Source organism: Larus michahellis, chromosome 4 (assembly GCF_964199755.1).
Source record: "Larus michahellis chromosome 4, bLarMic1.1, whole genome shotgun sequence".
Lineage (NCBI taxonomy): Eukaryota > Metazoa > Chordata > Aves > Charadriiformes > Laridae > Larus > Larus michahellis.
Window position 1 is genome coordinate 89,056,037 of NC_133899.1, and position 19,625 is coordinate 89,075,661.

At 40.1% G+C, this 19,625-nt stretch overlaps 1 protein-coding gene across 6 annotated transcripts in view; it reads right to left on the reverse strand.

The window, feature by feature from the left end:
• Positions 1-4,794: 4,794 nt before the first annotated feature.
• The window catches only part of NELL1 (neural EGFL like 1), a 293,578-nt gene continuing 278,747 nt past the window's right edge, over positions 4,795-19,625 (reverse strand). For all 6 annotated transcript variants that reach the window (XM_074586318.1, XM_074586317.1, XM_074586314.1 and 3 more), the window contains 4 exons: positions 15,663-15,856; positions 9,987-10,163; positions 8,029-8,253; positions 4,795-6,782 (listed from right to left, as the gene is read on the reverse strand). In XM_074586318.1, coding sequence (XP_074442419.1) covers positions 6,732-6,782; positions 8,029-8,253; positions 9,987-10,163; positions 15,663-15,856 — 647 coding nt within the window. In that variant the 3' untranslated portion in view covers positions 4,795-6,731. The remainder of the gene's footprint in view (positions 6,783-8,028; positions 8,254-9,986; positions 10,164-15,662; positions 15,857-19,625) is intronic.

A 19,625-nucleotide genomic window follows, 5' to 3' on the forward strand; every position in this document is an offset into this window, starting at 1 on the left:
AGATATAGCCGTGTTCTTGGTTTACCAAATGCATTTTCAGATACTGCTTGAGGCAGTTCTGAGAGCTCCAGGCAGAAAGGACACAGAATGGACCATGCTCAGGGACAGTCTGGAGTCACTCTTTCAATGGCAGAGATATAGTTCCCTTGTTCCCTGAGAGAACAAATACTTAAATGAAAGGTCATTAAAGAAAAAGGGGGGCGGGGGGAGCTACAACTGCAAGTTGTTAACCGATTTGGCCTGGCTTGCTTTAATAATAACAGGTTTTTGAGACTGAGGTCCAGACTACACATTAATTATAGCTATGACTAGTATTTAAAAAAGTGACATTTGAATGAAAAAAAAAACGGTTATAGTTCCAAATTTCCTTTTACTACAGGCATGAAAGCAAACACTTCTTTTGTTTAGTTTTCACATTCACCTGCTCAGTCTCTGTTCAGGTTGTAAGACTATGGTGATGAAAAGGCCTAAGAGATCAGTAAAGACTCAAGAAAAGCGAGAAATAAACTCTAAAGAAGGGAACGGTCACTTTTTGTTTTGTTTTAACTAGAATTCAAATACAAAAGACAATTTAGTAATACCTGTTGACATCACTAATTAGCCCACTGAGATCAGGATTGCTTTGTTATGCATTTAATTACTTCCATCGTTTCCATCCAATCCTAGATCCTCCTCCATTCAAGTCCTGGGAAGCTCCTCCTTAACATCCCACACGCTAAGAAAAGTGGATCATTCCTGGCATTTATGACGTTTCCAAAGCACCAGCAGAAGGTACCTTCCAAAGACTTTTTCCTGATTTTGGTGGAGAGTTGGAAGGAGGGGAGGAATTAAGCTTATCGCTCTGCTCCGCTTCACCTATTAAGAACAAACAACATGTAATTGCTGCCGTACTGCTGCCAACAGCTTTACGAGGGCCTCCTCCAGACCCTCCAGCACACCAGCCACCAGGGCCACCCTCAGCACATCGTGCCCGCAGCACTTACCTACTTCCACCACTGCACTTGTGGGCAGTGGTAGCTCATCCAGAAGAGAAGAGCCAGAGCAGCACTTAAACAAGTTGGTTGCAGCTGCCCAAATGCTCTCCAAAGACTTGCCATGCTGTGCCAGCATAACATGACGCAGACTATGGCAAAAGCGCATTGCCCAGGACCACACGAGACCTTTGCTTCTCATTTTGAGAAAGTGCTGGTGGTGTTTCTGTGGTAGTTTCTAACAAATACTACTTTTGCATGAAAACCTATTCATTGGGATGACTTCATGCAGCAGTTACCTGGTTCTCAAAGCTGTCTTCTACCCTGCAAATCACAGAATAAATACGTGCGGACAAAGAATGAACTAACCGTCTAATGACTTAATACAAATGTGAGTAAATGGCCAAGCCTGTGGTCAGGCTGAAAAATCACTTCTACAGCTGCAAATGCACCTTTAAAAGACATATTTGGTTTTCCTTAACCCTTCTCTTACCAGGTAAGAGTTTACCTTTAAAGTTAGTGCTTTCCTAAACATACTTCAGTGATTCTCTGATTCTAACTTCATTGACATTGAGTAAAGAAATGCCTACTTTGAGTCTAAAGACACAACAGTAGCAAAGCCCACACATTCTAGCACCCAGATGAGAATTTTGCATCATATTCAGGTAAGGAAACAAATCTGCAGATTTAATACTGAAGTGAAAGGGAATCCGTCAAAGCTAGTATAAAGAAGCACCAGATTAAATCAAATACATTTGAAATTCTTGTGACAGAAAAAGTAGGTTTAGGGTTAATCAAACAGCAATCAATCAACTGCATTATTAGAAAACAGGATTTTTTCAACTCTGGTTTAATTCCATGATAAGCTCCCGGTCTCTGCTTTGTGTTGGGGTGACGGTGCGATCTGCTGCAGAACCTTTAAGCCTCTCTTCACTGAAGTGCCTGGTGGATCTACACGTGTGCACATATAACCACACCGGCATTCGATAATAAAGAGCTTTGGGAGAGGTAAATATATCACGGTGTATGGATGACATGACTATAGTCGTTTGAAAGAAACTGCAGAAGAGAGAATGGCAACCAAAAGCCACTATCAGAGGGTCTGCGTATCTATTGCTGTATCCAGGGTAAATACTACCCCAACCCTGTAAAACCCCTGGCTATAGCCACAGGACGCCCCAAACACAATGGAGCCGGCTGGGTAACTCCGTGCCTTTTCCCAAGGCGGCTTCTCCCCATCAGAGTAGAGGCATGTACAAAAAAGAAACCTGAATGTCTCCAGATCCTGTTGTAGCGACTTCAATCTCCAAGAGGACATGATAAGGCTTGCTTCCAAACACCGCTCAATTCCAATCAAACCACTTAAAGAAAACAATGTCATGTACAAATTTAGGAAGAAAAATAATTCATGTGTGAGGTACTGCTGAAGCAAAGATTTGGTTCCCAGCCAGAAATCCACTCATCAGAATTCAGTGCATCCCTCACACTGCGCAGCTGAAGTAGCACTGAAGAATTTAAATGACACATATATAGTTTTGGGGGTGTGGGTTTTTTTTATTTTTGACTGGCCCACGGGGTTTTTTAACTGGCTGTGGCTTTTGACATCATGTGCCCATGTGTTGTGAATCTCCTGGTGATGGTTTCATTAAAAAACCTGAATTTGACCCTTTTTTAATAGGTTATTGATATACACCCTTCTCAGGCACCCCTAAACCTGCGTATGCAGGACTGTTCACTGGCAGCTACTGGCAAGAAATAATTCCTTAACACCTGCAAGTAGTATTTGCAGATTACGAGCAACACCAGCAGTTCACTAACACCTCTTGGAGGTCGATGATCAGCTGAAACAGAATTATTGCTGATTTCTACCAGTAAGAAAGAAGAGCTGAATGCGAAGCATCCAGACACCCCAGGTTGATTATTATTTTTTTTAATTTTTTTTTTTAAATTTATACCACCATAAGTCTTCCTTACACCAGTTTAAATTTCAATGAACACCAAAGATCTACTTTAGGAGGAACGGTAGCTTGTTGGCAGGTATGTATTTCTGATGGCGGAGTACGTTCCTCGAACAATTATGTCTTATCACAACACTCACGTAAAATTTTACATCAAGCTGTACCATGGGGCCCTTTTAAATTCCCTTCATTAATGATGATTATGTAAGTACTACTAGATGTGAGACATTCATATTGCTTGTAGGAGTTATGATTTAATTCTATTACAATCTACTCCACCATTCGTGTAATCACTCCTGACACTTTACCTTTTGTTTCGTAAAACACTATTGTCTTCCACAGAAAAAAAAACAGATAATATTTTGTTTGTCATTGCAATCTGATTGAAAAGATGTTATTAATTAAACGTTGTACACAGTTATACCTGAAAACTCACTGATAGCTCTTGGGAGAAGATATATTACTGGAAGCCAGTTGTTATTTAGGTCTCTGAGGCAACACAGAGACACTCATAAATCTCCCACACGTTCCTGTGAGTTAGGCAGATATTATTCAGCATTTGTGGGGAACAGTTTGGATTTTCTTCGGCCTTTAATAGCGATTAGTATGGCTCGGTGTGGTCCCTGACTCCGGGAGCAACTGCAGAGGAACACCTGCGCTTGCTTTATCTCAGTAGGTGAGTTTGCAAATACACAGGGAGCAGAACTGAGAAGCTGCTTCCCTCACAAGACGCAACACAACATTCTGGTTTAGTACCTAGACTGAGCTTTTTGCCAAAAGGAGGAGGCAAAGACATTTTACCGGAGCTGGAATTTTCATTTTCTGTTTCTCACTCATTTATTTCTTGTCATCAGAAGTTTTACATACGGAGAAAATATTCCTTTACAGGACAAATAAGTAGAAACAGCTACGAAATTCCCACTGCTATAGTGTGAGTTTTGACCAAGTCCCTTAACTAGGAGCAAATGTCCTTTCACAGAAGTTATATTGGTAGTACTCCTCACGTTAATACTATTGTTCTTATCTTCTGAGCAGAGAGAAAGTCCACCTCACAAACAAAGAGGAGATTTTTCAGAAATTATTACAATAAACTTGATATTATTTTTTTTCAGCATTTTCAACGTAGGGCCCATCGGTCTATAGAGAATAGGGAATTTCATCAAGAAAGGGGTTTTGAAAGTTCTTACCTTGGTCACAGAGGAACACAGAGAATTAAATTTTCCTCCTCAATGTGCTCTTTGAGCTGGGGCTGTGGCTTCTGAGTGCTCTGAAGGTAAATGGGATGTGACTAGTGATCAAACTGCTTCATAAGGAAAAGTTCATCACAGTCAGGGTAACTGCTTAAAATGCAACATAAACAAACAGGTCTGTGTCAATATTTTGACTCTGTGTAAACAGTTCAAGCTGTATCACTCTGGAGATAATGACGCATAATGCCGTATAAAACGCTCTGAAAGGGTTTTACTGAATTAATCTGCATTTGAGTTCTGGAAGAAAATTGGTCTGTGCGGTGGAAAAATGTGAACTTCTGTGCTCCGGTTAAATGTGATCCTACCAAGGTCCGGAGCTTCCAGAAAACATCTTGAGAAAGGGCTTCATTACTACCAGGTAAATGGGAAAAGAATGATTTTCAGACCCTGCACTGTCTTTAATCCCATTCACAGAGCTTCAGAAACTGGTGTGTATGACAGACTGGAATACATCTGATTTTGGCCAAGTAAGTATAAACGAAGTATTTCTTACAACTCTGATGCTACCTTTCTGGGCAAACTCTTTCTCCTCTCAGCAACATCAGGAGTTCACGTCTGGAAAGGACGGCGATTAGTGGTTTAAAACTCTGCTAATAAAACTAAGGGAAAGCAATCTGTACATAGGAGTTTATTTAGATGCCCACAAGTTTTAAATCATTCCCCTTTATATCTCAGCCCACTGGATATCTCGTCCAACTGAATTACCATTGGGTTTTACAATGTGATATACAAAATGAGCTGACGGTATGATTTACAAACATCCTTTGAGTATCATATAAAACACAACCGTTTCCCTTATTATACAATCACCAGGGCAATGCAAATATAGTCAATGCATTACTAGCTGAAAATGATGGGGCATTTTAAGAAAATAAATTTAACTTTACCACACAAACCTGTTAGATAAAACAAATCCTGTTTAAAAAAAATGGGAATAAAGTTGTCTGGATGATTGCAATTAATTTTTATATCATTTTGCCACTTCCCCCTTATAAGAAACATAATAGTACTTCATTTAAAAGACGACTAATTTTTTCACTGTATAGTCACACTTCATTCTTATTAATCAGTTTCACATTTTCTGCATGAACCTATGAAAAACTCACAAATGTAGACTTTCCAAACTGTAGCCACTATACTTGTTTCTGCACTCTTTTCCATATACTCAGTGTTTAATTAAAGAAACAAAAAGCAAAAAACACTACACAAATGAGCAGAACAAAACACAACAGCACGTTAAAAAGGTGACATATAAGCTGTAGATGCCATCATCGTAGAAATATATTCTTGTTCTAATGCCACAAACTTTCTAGCCTCATGAAAAAAGTAGACGTTAGCTGAAAAGAATCTAAACTGTAACCTCAATGTAGCGCTAAGAGTTTTAATTTGTATTTCTGCCTAAACTTAGGTAGTAAAACAACACTGCGCGCATGGTAAATTTAAAACTATAGATTTTTGAACGTCGTAAAATATGAAAAGAGTAGATCTGTGTCTAAGCTGTAAATTGGGTAGTGAAAGTTACCAAGCGTTAAGGTCTCCTGTCGCGCATGTCACTGGTACAGGTGCTCCTGCACTGTGTCACTATGGTAGCAGTAACTGAGAATGGCAGACATCTTTATTACTGTAAATACAAAAAAAGGAAAAACTCTGAACTCATCAATGATCTTACAACTGAAAGCAAACTGTAACCTAGTCAATTTTAATTATATCATCTTAAGGCTCTCTGACTGTTTTATCACGGCACGACCCAGAGGGATTATACGCTTTTTTCAGCATTTGCGGTTTCTCTTGCAAGACAGAATACTGATAATGACTGGTGACTCTTTCCTGAATGTGTGTTGAATTGAGGGTGGAATGCAGTTTTAGTTCCATTTCTCACTACAGGAGTCTTGCTGCTGCTGCTCCGCATGTTTGGAGAAGAAAGTGCTTTTTTTGCCATTTCGTTAAGGTCATGGCATTTAACTTTATACATTTTTAAGACAGGCTTATTTTGATCGCTTCCATTCTGTCCAATCAAATATACCTTTGAATGCTTTAAAATGTTGGACAGCTGTGAAATATAAGTACTATGCAATTTGACTGTACATACATACATATTTTCATAAATACATCTGACAGGGACCTTGGAACTAAGTATGTGATATCATGGGACAAAATCACAACAGGCTGTCTTATTTGTAAAATCTAGATCCAAAGTAAGAAGAGTTGAATTCTATCATGTTGTCAATACACAAATTAAACCAAAAATACAGCATTAGTTTACCCATGAAATAATTTAAACATATTTGCAAATGTCTCGACAGGAAAAGTGTGTCATTTACAACACTGAAAACTTTTAACAACCATTGACTTATATGCGCTGTACTGTAAGTCACCCAGACAAGGCTAGCAAGGATGAGCATAGTGATAGGTCCCAAAGGCAACTCCCAAACATCTTCCTCATGCGGAGACTTTGGTAATTGTCTGTTGTATAAAACGCCAACGCTTATGACTTCATTTCAGGTGTTAACTTCATCGGTTTTCCTCCCTCGGCACAGTCCAGTCTGACTACGTCAGTTATTGTTGAGACACTCTAAATCCACCGAGCAGCAGACGTTCCCATTCTGCACAGACAAACAAGCAGGCGTCAATCACTGCTGCAGAAGAAGTTAGAAACAGCAAAGGGGCTGGTGGCATGCAGAGACAGAGGCATCTCTGACACATCTACCGCATACAAAAGTCTGCTTAACCCATCGTCCCAGGGTGTCCGAGGGGTCTGACTTTGCCAAATAGCACGGAACCGGCCTGAACTACACATGAACTAGAAACCTGAATGTGAGAGACTCAGCGGTCCCCATAATAAAATACACCACAGCAGTGGCAACAGACACGACTGGACTTTCCTCCCATGCAAGAAAGTTGATGGAGAGAGTTTTGATGTGATCCATGCAGGGAAGCTTTCTGCTCGTCTGAAAGAAGCAGACAGTTCAGATTCTTGATTCATGGCAGATATGGGGGAGGTGAGGGGGACATAAAGCTTTGGAGTTTAATCCGTTGTTAAATATCTTTCTGCAACATCCAGTCATTTACAAAACTATCTTATGTAATAAAAACCTACAGCAACCACCAAAACCCCAAACGAGCAATTTTTTTTCCTTTTTTTTTTTAATCCAACACAAACCAATAGGAAAAACTCTGAAGAATGGCAGAAAAGCTACCCTCAATAATTTAAAGCCCTGGAGCAACAGCTTGGTTTCCCACAGTGACCAGAAGAACATTTTATATAACCCAAAACAACATTTTCATAATTCTGATATTAGCACAGTGGGGTCATCACTGCACGGACTGAGGGAGACAGACCGCTTCTGCATTAGAGCCACTGGATTAAATCCATCTTGATGAGATCAGGGAACAGAAACTGTGACGTTCCCTTCCCACTTCTGTTGTGGGAGTGCCTTCATCTCTGGGCTGCACTGCATTTCTACTTGCGTACTTGCTGATGAAACTTTGATTACTTTTATTGCCTCTGCTTACCAGCTCTGTAAAACACATTTTCATGAACATTCACATTAGGCAATTATTAAGATATTAGCCTAGATTCATACTGAGAATGCCCGAAGGGCTCTCCAACAGAATGTCTGGAAGTGGCGCTAGGATATTACATATCTGTGCTCAACATTTTCAACAAGCACAGAATTGTTTTGTTTCCACCCTGCAAAAAACAAACGGCATGAGTTTTCTGTAGGCTTCTACTCTCGGCTCTCATTTACCTCCCCGAGATCTGACTGTGAGCTCCCCAAGGGCAGAACGCGACCCTGATTTTCTGCAGGAACATACATTTCCATTACCGTTCTGCCTTGCCCATCGTACCTTGCATTTGCAGGTTGTACAAGGCGATCCCACCATTGTCCATACAGCGCCGCTAAGTCTCGTGATTCCATAGCCATCTAGACAGGTTTTCCTGATGTCGTAGGTGATGCTGTCAGCCAGACAGGGGTCACTGACGCAGTGGGGACAGCACTCTCCTTCTGCGATGGCTGTGTACTCGCAGTTTAGATTTGGGCACAAAAGAGGCCAACAATCCACCTCTCCCTCCTGTAAAAATTGAAGCAAAGCTCATTCAATTTGTTGCCATTTATTAGCCACTATGAAACCTTCCATCCTGTTGAATGGAAAAGTTTTATTTTGCCAAAATTGAAATAAATTTAATGGATCAGCTCTGTTTGGTTGATCATATAAATGCACATTTGAATACTGAGCTGACGTTTCCTCAATGTAGCAGACTATCATTTGGTTTTTTCTTGACTAAACACCACCACTGTCACCATCGTAGCACGGGAATTTGAGTTCTTTGGGGTTTTTAAAGGCAGCATTAAATCCTGAGTTCCAATATTTCCCATAAATTATAATTTTTGCAGTGATCACCTTGCAGAATCATGCCCTCTTTCTGCATCTGGTCAGATAAACATCTCTGCAGGATCACAGCAACTGTTCAAATAGAAAATTAACACTGCAGATAGACGTGGGTTAGTGTGTTCGAGAAGCATTGAACATGATCTAACTAGGAACGGCCAAAATTGATTTTACTGTCAACTCCTAAAGGAATTGTTAGAGGAATACCAGTTATGTTCCACTGAGTCATTTTATTTTATTATTTAGCTTTAAAAAAAAAAAAATGTTTAGTAGATAGAAACATGGAGAAGGGAGAATCATCAGGTCACTTCTGTAGAGTATTGCTGTGTGCGTCTAAACCTAACCTGCGAAAGACTCCAGTAACGTGCATTATGCTACTCTGTAAGCACTTCAGCTGTTGAGAACATCCCACACCGCACAGAACCTTACACGTAGCATCGATTTAGGGCATCGCTGTCTTTTAGCTCTGTATGTTAATCCAGTCATAAAATTAGGCAAAGAACTGCTAGTCACAAACTCAGTACCCCTTGTAAAACACGTCACATCTAACCGTTGCCGCCGGCTGCAAATGTTTCTTGCTCTTCGTTTGTGAACATTAAAAAAAAATAATATTGTCAGAGAATACAAAACACAATACTTACTGCTGTACTTTATGGATAATTATCTCTTAAGAGTAACTTAGCTTTGAATGTAATTTGTATCCCGATGCTCAGACACCTCTTGATTAATATCATATATAAAGACTATGTTATACAGACAGCTATAAATGGAAAACTGATAATTTTAATGAAGTTCATTGCTGCACTAATTAGTATATCTGTGCAAAACTTAAAGCTTTAGGGAAATAATATACAGTGCCTAAAGAGAAAATAAATGTTCTTCACTTTGCATGTTTGTCTAGTAATTTCAGTTTTCTTTATCCTTCTCTTTTTCGTTACTTTTTGCTAGTTCACCACGTGGCACTGGCATTCCTTTTTTCCAGCATTTGCTGAATGAAAAAAAAGAGAATTGCATTCTCCATTTTGGTAAGGCAGGCACACCGGCTGATGTAATTAAAAGCTGAAACTCCTCCAACCACATCCATCGCATGTGCAAAAAAAAATTTAAAAAGTCAAAGATCAGACAACCTTATAAAAGTTCTCAAAAGCAGACTAATGCTAAAGCTAATATAGTGTCAAGGTTCCCAAGCTTTTGTCATGCTTTTCATTTTGTTCATTAGACCTACTTATTCAGCAGTAAGAGGAAAACTGATGGTGTAGCTTTCAGGTCTCTGGTGCTCTGTAAGTGCTTTATCACCATTCACAGTCTGAAAAGCAGGTAAAGAGAGAGCCAAGAGCCTGCTTCCAAGCACGCTTTGCTAAAAATCATGGTCCTTGCTATTATTCTTGCTCCCTTCCGAAATGCTTTACTCGTACCAGGCAACGGCACTGCTGACAGCTGTAGGTCCAGTTGTCCCCACTGCGGTAGAGCTTGTGCCCAGTTTGGTCGAGGCACTGGCTGGTGACGCGGGTGTCACACTCCGGGCAGCAGAAGAGATCAGCGCTGGGGTTCTCGCAGTCGCAGGCTGTCCTCCGGCAGAAAATCCTCCCGTCCTGCAAGGAGACATCGCCCTGATGTCAACCACAAACTGTCAGACAGCAACCCGGATAAGGTCACAGGGTACATATACCAAAGGGCACATCTTTAGCATATCAGGAAATGTTAAGTTCTTAATATATTCAATGTTACCACCAACAAGGACTGGATCCTGCCAGTTGTAATACCTCAAATACCAGTATTGTCCCAATTTCTATCAGTGCATGGATCCAATACTGTCTGAACCTGAGAATACTGTTTTCCTGTCTCCAGCTAATTGAATTTAAAAGAAATCAGTATCTCAGAAGAAATTTAGTGAAGCATTTTCAAATTTCATTGGTTATATCAACGAACTCTTCAAGCAGCTGCCACTTTAATAAATATAGTATTTGTGTAGCACTATTTTGACTGAATGTATCACTGTGAAGAAAATAACTTGAATAAATAAAGTTATGAAGGTGGTCCCTTTAACTTCAGAGGAGCACAATATAGCAAAAACCAGAGTAGCACTAATCATCCTTAACTCTGAATTCACCACTGGTTCTGTTCTGCATCTGGACCTACAGTACACCGGCTTAAAGCTAAATGGACTTATCATCATCCAGTATAATTCAGTTCATCTATTAAAGAGGAGCTGTATTCCATATTCCACAGGCTCTCCAAAATATGATTGTGCTCAATATTTGCTTACAGTATTGGATGTCCCATTTTGTTAAAGACCATTAAATAGAATTGGTTGAGATAAACAGAAGAATTGCTTCCGCAGGTAAAGAGAAAAGGATATATTATCATCACAGAAAAAACCAAATTGATTCTAATTCTAGTTATGAAAATTGGATGGACTACGGTGTTTGAAATTATACCCCTTACCGCAGGTGAGCCAAAATATTGATATGCCACACATAGACTGGGAACGGAAATCACGGCCGACGATGAGGAGATTATTGAAAAGTTTTGACATGCACTTCTTCTGCATTCAATGCTAGTTACTGGATTAGTCCTTATTCAAGAAAAGCACCCCCTGCAGCCAACTTGAAGGTAGAGCTGTGAGAGGAATGAAGCTATATTCTACTTTGGATCACAACTGTAAATTCCTAAAACAACCCAAGTCATTTCATTTCAGTTTTTCCATATCCTCATCAGAACCTTGTTCTGAGTCTATAAACCTGCATCTGATGTAAGAAGGAAAAGGGTTTTTGTCATTGCCACCAAATAAAGGGATACCTATATAAATATAAAGCAAGGGACTTTACTTCCTCTTGAACCTTTTAAAAGTGATTGCTAAAAAGAGTGACAGCACCCCAGGACATCTTTTCCGCAGGCAGACAAAATAGCCATAACCACAGCATGTAGCATGGGAGGTTCTTTTGTTTGTATTTTCATGTAGGAATCTGTGTTTGGGTGGTGTTTTTAAGCAAAGCCAGTCTTGGCCACAATGCAACACACACAAAATCCCAGTACGCGTGTCAGTCAGTGTCACTGCTGCATTTCATCGTATTTTGAATTGATTAGAATATTACTTTCTGTTGTAAGAATAACAAAAATGATTTCTTATGCCTGATAAGGAAAGCTGAAGAGAACACAGGATTATGGAAACGTAGGACACATGCTAGGCTCACATGGATCTGACCTGCTTTTGCCAACCACAGGGCACAGGACCAGATCCCCCTACAGTCTTTATTCAGTTTTGTGTCTACTTATGTCTAGTTTGGTGTTTTAGACGTGGAAGAAGGAATAAACAAGCTTTGTTTCCCTGCTCAGCAGTTTGAGTAACTCATGAGGTAGGGACGACTGCCCATTTCCTCAGCCACAGCTCCGGCTAGGTCCAGATTGCAGCGCTGGGAATAAACCCTTTCCACTGAAAAAAAAAAAAAAAAAAAAAAAGAAAAGAAGTCATCCTTTCAGCACGTGGTGAAAGAAGAGAGCCAAAAGCCTTTCCCTGATGGAGAGTTATAACTAAATCTCTGTTCTTGCAGGTGGGAAAGCACAACGGTCTTGTCTTCCAGCCCTTGCGGAGGGCAGACAGGCAGCGGCAGCTCAGCACAGGAGCTCTGCCAGGCGTCCCAGCTCCAGGCACGAGGGGCTGCACCAGGCGTCCGGGCAACCCAACGCCCTCGACGACGGCTGTCTCTCTCCTCTCCATAATGGAGTGCTGATTAATAATGGCTAATCCAATTCACTTGCCAAGCTTTCCAGATTAGTTTTCAAATTCCCCTTTCAGCTGGTGACTGCTGGTAGTTCGGTGCTTCTCTGAGCTCCCGTGCTGTTACCTCTGGGGAGCAGCTAACCTTTTACGTTGCCTTTACTCTCTGTATTTCAGAACGCTGACAAAGCCTGATGATTTTGCCAGAGACCTTTTGGTAATCATAATACACTGCTACTCTCTTTATTCTTTAAGCATTTGTGTTTTATCTACAACCTCATTAGCTCCATGCCTTTCAAAAAACATTTTTATCCCTATACTGCAGTGACACAAAGCCTCTTAAGCTACAACATCTCACTTGCATCTTTGCAGCTCTACAGTAGCATTGGGAAATATATAGAAAATTGAGAAATACATAGAAAGCAACTTATTTTCTTTCAGTGGGTAATAGCATATAGCATCTTATTAGTACCTCTCCCTGCCCACCTTCCTCACTGAATCGGTTCTACGTGCTTCGTAAGCATCAGTGGTATGAACACAAAATTGTTCTTACCAAAGGAAAAACTGACACACAAGGGAATCGCTGTTAAGGGTGACTCGAGTTTCCCCAGAGCCCAGAGCTAATTTGGACAGAAATCAGACCCCGCAGAAACCAAACAACCAAACCGTTCTCACCATCAGGAACATGCTTCACCTTGGCATATCTCTCTGTTCCCAGCGCTGTGCTTATCCCCCAGGCTTTTTCACACAGGGAATGGAGGGCTGTCTTAATTAGAGGACAGACTCACAAGCCCAGATGTAGCCGGACGGTACAGCCAGGCTTAGTTTTCTCATGGGAGAGAGAAACAGCTGCCCACCCCCAACAAATTTCTACCGGTTTTGTGTATTAAATCCACAAGAGTTCAGGAAGATGCCTGTAGAAGACACCTCAAAATACTGAAGGTACCGTATTAATTTATAGTTTTGAAAATTTGTTTTTGTAAACTTTTTTTTTACTCAGATGAACAAGGATGGTTTGAAGAGACTGGGTCTGATGAAACACTGAAATAATCCGCTGTGCTTCAATAATAGAACTTTCCTTCATTACATAACTGAAGTAATATAATTTCTCATATTCCATAGTATCCTACTCCACAAATAACCTTACTTAATGAACTTCGAAGTTAAGTAAGGTAATTAATTTTCTTTGCTCCAGATTTTAAATTATTTTCAAGATGGGATCTATGTGTTTCAGCCAGTGCACAAAATACATCCATCTGACCTTTCCTAAAATAACAGAAGAAAAGCCAAAAGAAAACGTATTATTTAAAATCTGAAATGCTGATTTGTTTCCTAGATAGAACAAGCGAGTAGGATCATTTCAAAGTTTGAGTAAGAAGTATTAGGAATGATTTAGTTACACTCTGCCCTTTTCCGCACTGAAAACTGAGCGGGCTGCAAAAAGGTCGAGCAGGGCCAGGTCCCTGTGCAACTGCATGGAAAGGATGGAGTCTGGCAGCGGGGCCGAGAATTAAGCTGGTATATCGGAATCTATCACAGTTTATAAAATATGTTTCAATATTTCAATAAACGCTGAGTGAAGACTTTACGTCCTGCCTGGGATACGACAGAGGAGGAGCTCTCCCTGTTTTCCTTGTTCTATAGTCAAGAATTTGGCTCTTGAAACAAGGCAGCTACCCCTGAAGTGAAATTAAATGCAAATGTTAATTCCCAGAGGAAAAAAAACAGAAAGCGGGGAAGATAACGAAGGAAGAGTCATAGCAACAAACAGTGCCAGGCTTAGTTTAAAATATCTATGTACTAGTTAATCATTTTGTATATTTTCATATACTAATAAGAACATTCAACGTAAGAAATAAGTGCAATGAGAAATGGAAAGAAAACAAATTACAAGCAATCTAATACTAATAGTTGTAATTCTGCCAAAAAAAATAGGGAATACTAATAGTTGTGATTCTGCAAAGGCAGACCAGATGTCTTCACATATATTAAACTGTTTATTCTATGGACTGGAAATCCTTTCATAAGCCAGCCAGTTCCCCAAGATTACAATAAAAGCTTGATATATATTCAGTGGAGTTGTACACTTCAGCTTCTGAAGGGAGGAGTTTTGGGGAGCTTGAGGCTACTTGAGGTAAAAAATATAGCAACTAAGAAGAACATATTCCCTTTTGAACCCAAAAGAGCAATGTACTTTGCAGGTTCTATTCACTCTGAAGTCTTGATTTTCCCTTCTGCTATACTATTGCAAAAGAGAAATGGTGAGGCTTTCAGCTTCTTGCAACTTCAAAACAACTCTTTTCCCTTGTCCCCCGCAGCCACTCTAATGCTCCTCTGGCTCATAAGCATCGAGACGTGGGGATTGATAAGGCCAATTCTCACGCTCTATGTTCAGCTTTTCGCAGTGGCCAAAATCTCATTTTACTTGAACTTATGCAAGGGCCAATAGTGTTCCACTGTGTCGAAGGACAGTTTTACCAGTGCTATGAATGCATCAGGTCAAAGTGGCCATAAAAGACCAACTATTTCTCAGATTGGTGCGTTTCTACAATTCTTCTAATTTCAGTGACAGCACTCCTCTTTTAACTAATGAAAATGAAGAAAGATGAGTCAAATGTTCTTTTAACTCAGTTACAACACTCAGAAAAGAACTGGAAATTTCCAGGGGGAAAAAGCCCAAAAAACCTGATCTAAGTATCAACTTTAAAGTTGATCTACTTATACTACGCCTGGTTTCTCCAAAGGTGCAGAAAGCTGCACCGCTCATGGGAGAGAGCTGCCAACACAGCCAAGCTGGGATCAGGAGGAGAAACCTGTCCTTCACCCTTCTTCACTTGAGGAAATTAAGTGCCTGCTGCTAGGTCCTCTGCCCTTTGACTCTTGCTCAGGTTTCCTTCTTACCCAGTTGATTTACACGTATTCCAAGTAAGAGGAAACACCACCAACAGGAAGATGGCTGACTACAGTACTTGTCCTGAGAGATGCACATTCATGTAAAAAAGAAATTAAAACCAGTTTTCAACATTTCCAGTAAGCGTGCTGATCGCCCACATGTTCCGTTCAAGGGTAACGCAAGACCCTCATCAAGGCACGCTCCGAGTGGCTCTGGCCCATGGGGTGACATGGTGGAAGCTCAGCAAGGTTAGCCATTATTCAGCTGTGTCAGTGATTGCACAAAATAAGAAAAAAGATGACTTCCCAGAAGAATTTCCCCATCGCAGCTTCAGTGCCCACAGCAGAGCTTACCTTTCGCCTCAGCGCCTTGGGCTTCCGCTAGTATTTTTGCCAACACCGGTGGCACTGCAATATTGGGTTTCTGACGTGAGCCCAGGGAATTAGAGGACTCCTGAAACCCAGACCAGCTGGATCTCACCTTGCAGGAACAAACGGAGCATCTGTCCTCCCTCAGGGTCCACACCTGCCCGTTCCGCTTGAAGCCGCCTTCATGGGGACAATCTCCAGTGCAAGATGGTCCAGACGGACAAAGGCAATCAAACCCTCCTGCCAGGTTCACACAGGCTGAATCATTCCAACAGGTGTGGGTCTTTAAGGCACACTCATCGATATCTGCAAAACAGCAGATTTATAATGCTTGGACATTTTTCTTCACAGGGCAAATTTTATTTCTGTATTAAGTAATTAGTGCTCATCTGCCTTGCTGGTGGAAGAGCATGCCTTCTTTCTGATATCTTCCGTATTTACTTGCTAGACATAGAATCACAGAATCATAGAATCACATTAAACACTGATATTTTTTTTAGGTTATTCTTCAGTGTTTATTTGGATTCCACCAAGAATTCTTAAACTACCTCCAGCAGGCCTAGTTGTAAATGCGGAGATTGACAAACCCAGTGGAACTGCATATCAACAACGAACATTAACCTTCAGCCAAGGGTCTATAGCGATCTCCCAGTGACTGGAAACTAGGGAACAATCAGATTGACTTTCTATCTATTAGACCACTCCCTGTTCTGGATTTCACACCAAAATAGAAGTGCACTACTCTTCATAAGTTCCTAGCATAATCAACATTTCCCATACTAGAAGGAGTCAACTGCATCCTTTCCCGTTGCTGGAAGGAATAAGACAATTGGGGAAAAAGAAAAAAAAAAAAAAAGAAAAGAAAGAAATCAGAGGCATCTCATGCACAAAAAGAGCCTTAGAAAAAAGCTATGCAGGAAAAGTATGATTTAGCAATGACACAAAGAAATAAGTAACAAAAGAAAATCATTACACACTAGAGAAAAGTGAATTACAGTATCCCATTAAAATTGCTTTTGGAGGGTAAAATATAATTACGCAATATGAATTTATCTAGGGAGTTAATGCAGCATTCTTTTTCTTGCAACAAAAGCCATGACATATTTAAGCGCATTGTTAAAAACAGGTATTTATTTCAGAACATAACTGTGGACTATTCTTAAACAACATATTGACAGACTGACCAGATAAAATACCAGTAAACTGGTGGGCCTCTTTTGTTCCAACATGAACAATGAAAACTGTAAGCAATAGTGTGAAGAAGGGTGAAAAATAAAATCTTCTAGAAATAGGCGATGGTCTCTTTCATGAACATTCCAGAATACTATTACATAAATTCAGAAATTACAAGGAAGAACCCTCAACACTTACCAGTTTAAATGACCTTATTGCTAGTATGAAATTTATAACCGCTCAATATATCCCAAGAGTACTTTTAATTCCTCTCTAAACCAACAAATTTAAAAATTCAATAGAATTTACACAGAGAAATTACTAAAAGTCTAATTCAGGTGGAGTGTGATGGCCAGCTGCCCTACTTTTTGGACAAGTGCCATGGCTTTGCAAGTCATCTCCTCAGAAAGCCAGATCTTAAAAAATGGTAGCAATTCTCTCAATCTGCTGAAGGAAACTCTCTATAACAATCGAATCACTAAATTCCCTCTGACCTGGTTAGTAAAATTACTGATTTCAATTCATAAATAGCCCAGGAACAAGTGGAAACGTGGTAGTGCCCTTGACCAAAGGCAAAATCAACCTGCACAACTGAGTCTAGGGCCTGGGCCACCAGAAAATGGCTGTTCCTCTTTCTGCTTATAGACCCAAAGGGAAGCTGGAGACAATTCCACTGCAGAAGGACTTCACTCCTGAGCTAACCTGGGGGCCAGTCCTTTCTCAGGGATATTCCCAGTGGCCTGATAGCACGATTCAATTGCTCGTCACTCAGACTTCCCTAAAAATGGGGTACTTTGCTGCCCTGACAGTCTTAATTGCCAAAAAAGAATGTTATGGCTCTAATGTGTAATGAGTACTTGAAAGCTCCACTCTCAGTGGTGTAAAAGGTGCTGCACTGAGAGAAACTTAAATTTGCAGTTCGTTGTTTAACAAGTGCCAGAGTATCACAGGAGGTAAAAACCATGAAGAGCGACATGAAGAGAGCTATGAATGAACTGGTGTGAAATGAATTACATTCAAACAGCTACTCTAAGACTTAAATTATTCTTTAAAACATCCCATTTTTCTTTCAATAGACTACGACTTGTATTTTATGTTGAAGACAAAGGTATAAATGAAGCATTCTCTTTGTCTTTGGTGAGTTCACCAAGCTTCGTCAATATTCTCTTCCCCACCATATTAAGGGCTCCTTGAATAGCAGATATGTAGGATGTAGCAGGATCAGAGTGCAGATTAGAAGGGTAGCTTTCACAGTTCAAAACTAAAAGGATTTCACAGATGAATATAAAGGCATATTGCCTACAGAGTTCCATGTAATTGCTTTACTTATGACACAGAAATCTAATTCTGTTTCTATGTAATTTAACAGATTTATGGAAAGCCAGATGTTAGCAATTACAGAAACTAACATTATTCATATTCGCACTAGTACAGACCTGTTCACACTGCACAAAGCCAACTTAATCTGTTATACATATCCAAAAGGGAAGAACACAGTATTTACGTACTGCTACTGCTGTTCTCTGTTTAGCACATGGAAAAAGGCTGCCCCATTAAGAGCAGCCCAAACTGGTAAATGGGACATTCTTGACAAAGAAACCAATCAAGCAAAGCTGAGTAACATAGCGTGAACATAAATTCCTAATTGCTACTCAGTTTGCTCATTTTTTTTTCGTTCTTTATGCAAATGATGGTTTCTTATTATTTTATAGCATTTATTATTTAAAAGTTTTAGTCATTAATCAAATATAAAAGGCTTGGACACTGCACTCATTTCCAGCTGAACTTTTAATAGAGCTAATTTTCTGAGAACATCCCTTTGGCAGTTTTTTTCTTGTCGCTGATTGCATTTCTAAAAGTCAGAACAAACAGCCGATGTTCCCAGTAACTTGAGGAAAAGAAGTTGTAAGCGTAACGTGGTTTTGTCCCTTTCACTCTTTCAGCCTCAAACCAGATCGGGGGAGATGGGGAAGGGAAAAAAACCACAGACAAAACCTCCTATGCTGTTAAGCTTAAGAAAGTGTTTCAGTTTAATGGAGATCAAATGAACTTGCTCGTATTGACACGAGATCAGCATGTAGATGGCTATGCAAAACATGGAAGAAAGTACTCATATTTAGTGTGAAATTTCTGCTAACAACTAGAAACAACGTGTCTACCTAGGTGTTGAAAAATTAGGCTACTTTAAAATTCTGAACATGTCCAAAACAATCTTCTAATGAATATGAAAATTGTACGATAGGACTCTTGCATATAGATTATTTTTATACTATTCAAATCCTTTCTCAGCTCAAATTCCCCACACTCCCATCAGGTTTCCTGCGCTTTTCCACAACTGCTCTCAGAAGAATCGGGCCCAAAACTGGAACGTTTAAAGGTGGGCAAGGCAAAACTGTACACAAATCGTATTTCCTATTGTAACAACACTGGGTAGGAAGAAGATGACAAATTCATTTATAAATCAAGCAACTTTGAAGAACAATAGACAGCTACGTATGTGAAATAGCAAGGAGACTCCATAGCCTTTCCCTGCATATAGCCCAAGAACAAGATGTCTGTCTTGAGCTTTGGGGGGATTAGTTCTTCCATGTATCCCGTCAACCTGTGAAAACAATCTTATTTTCACACCTGGAATATGACTTTGCAATTCTTTTCATTATGTTGAGACAATCTGTAGCAGGCTACTAATTAACCCAAGTAAAAGTGGCAGAGCTTTACTTGCCCCCCTCCACAGAGTTCCTTTTTAAGGAAAAGTGAGGATATAGTGGAAGTGATCATAATCAGAATTTTGCTTGTCATGCTAGCCTTACGCTATTTCCTATCAACAACATAGAGCCAACAGCAAAGTGATTGCTGCCAAGATATGCCACGTCAAACATTGCACAGGACTATCGTAAGACTG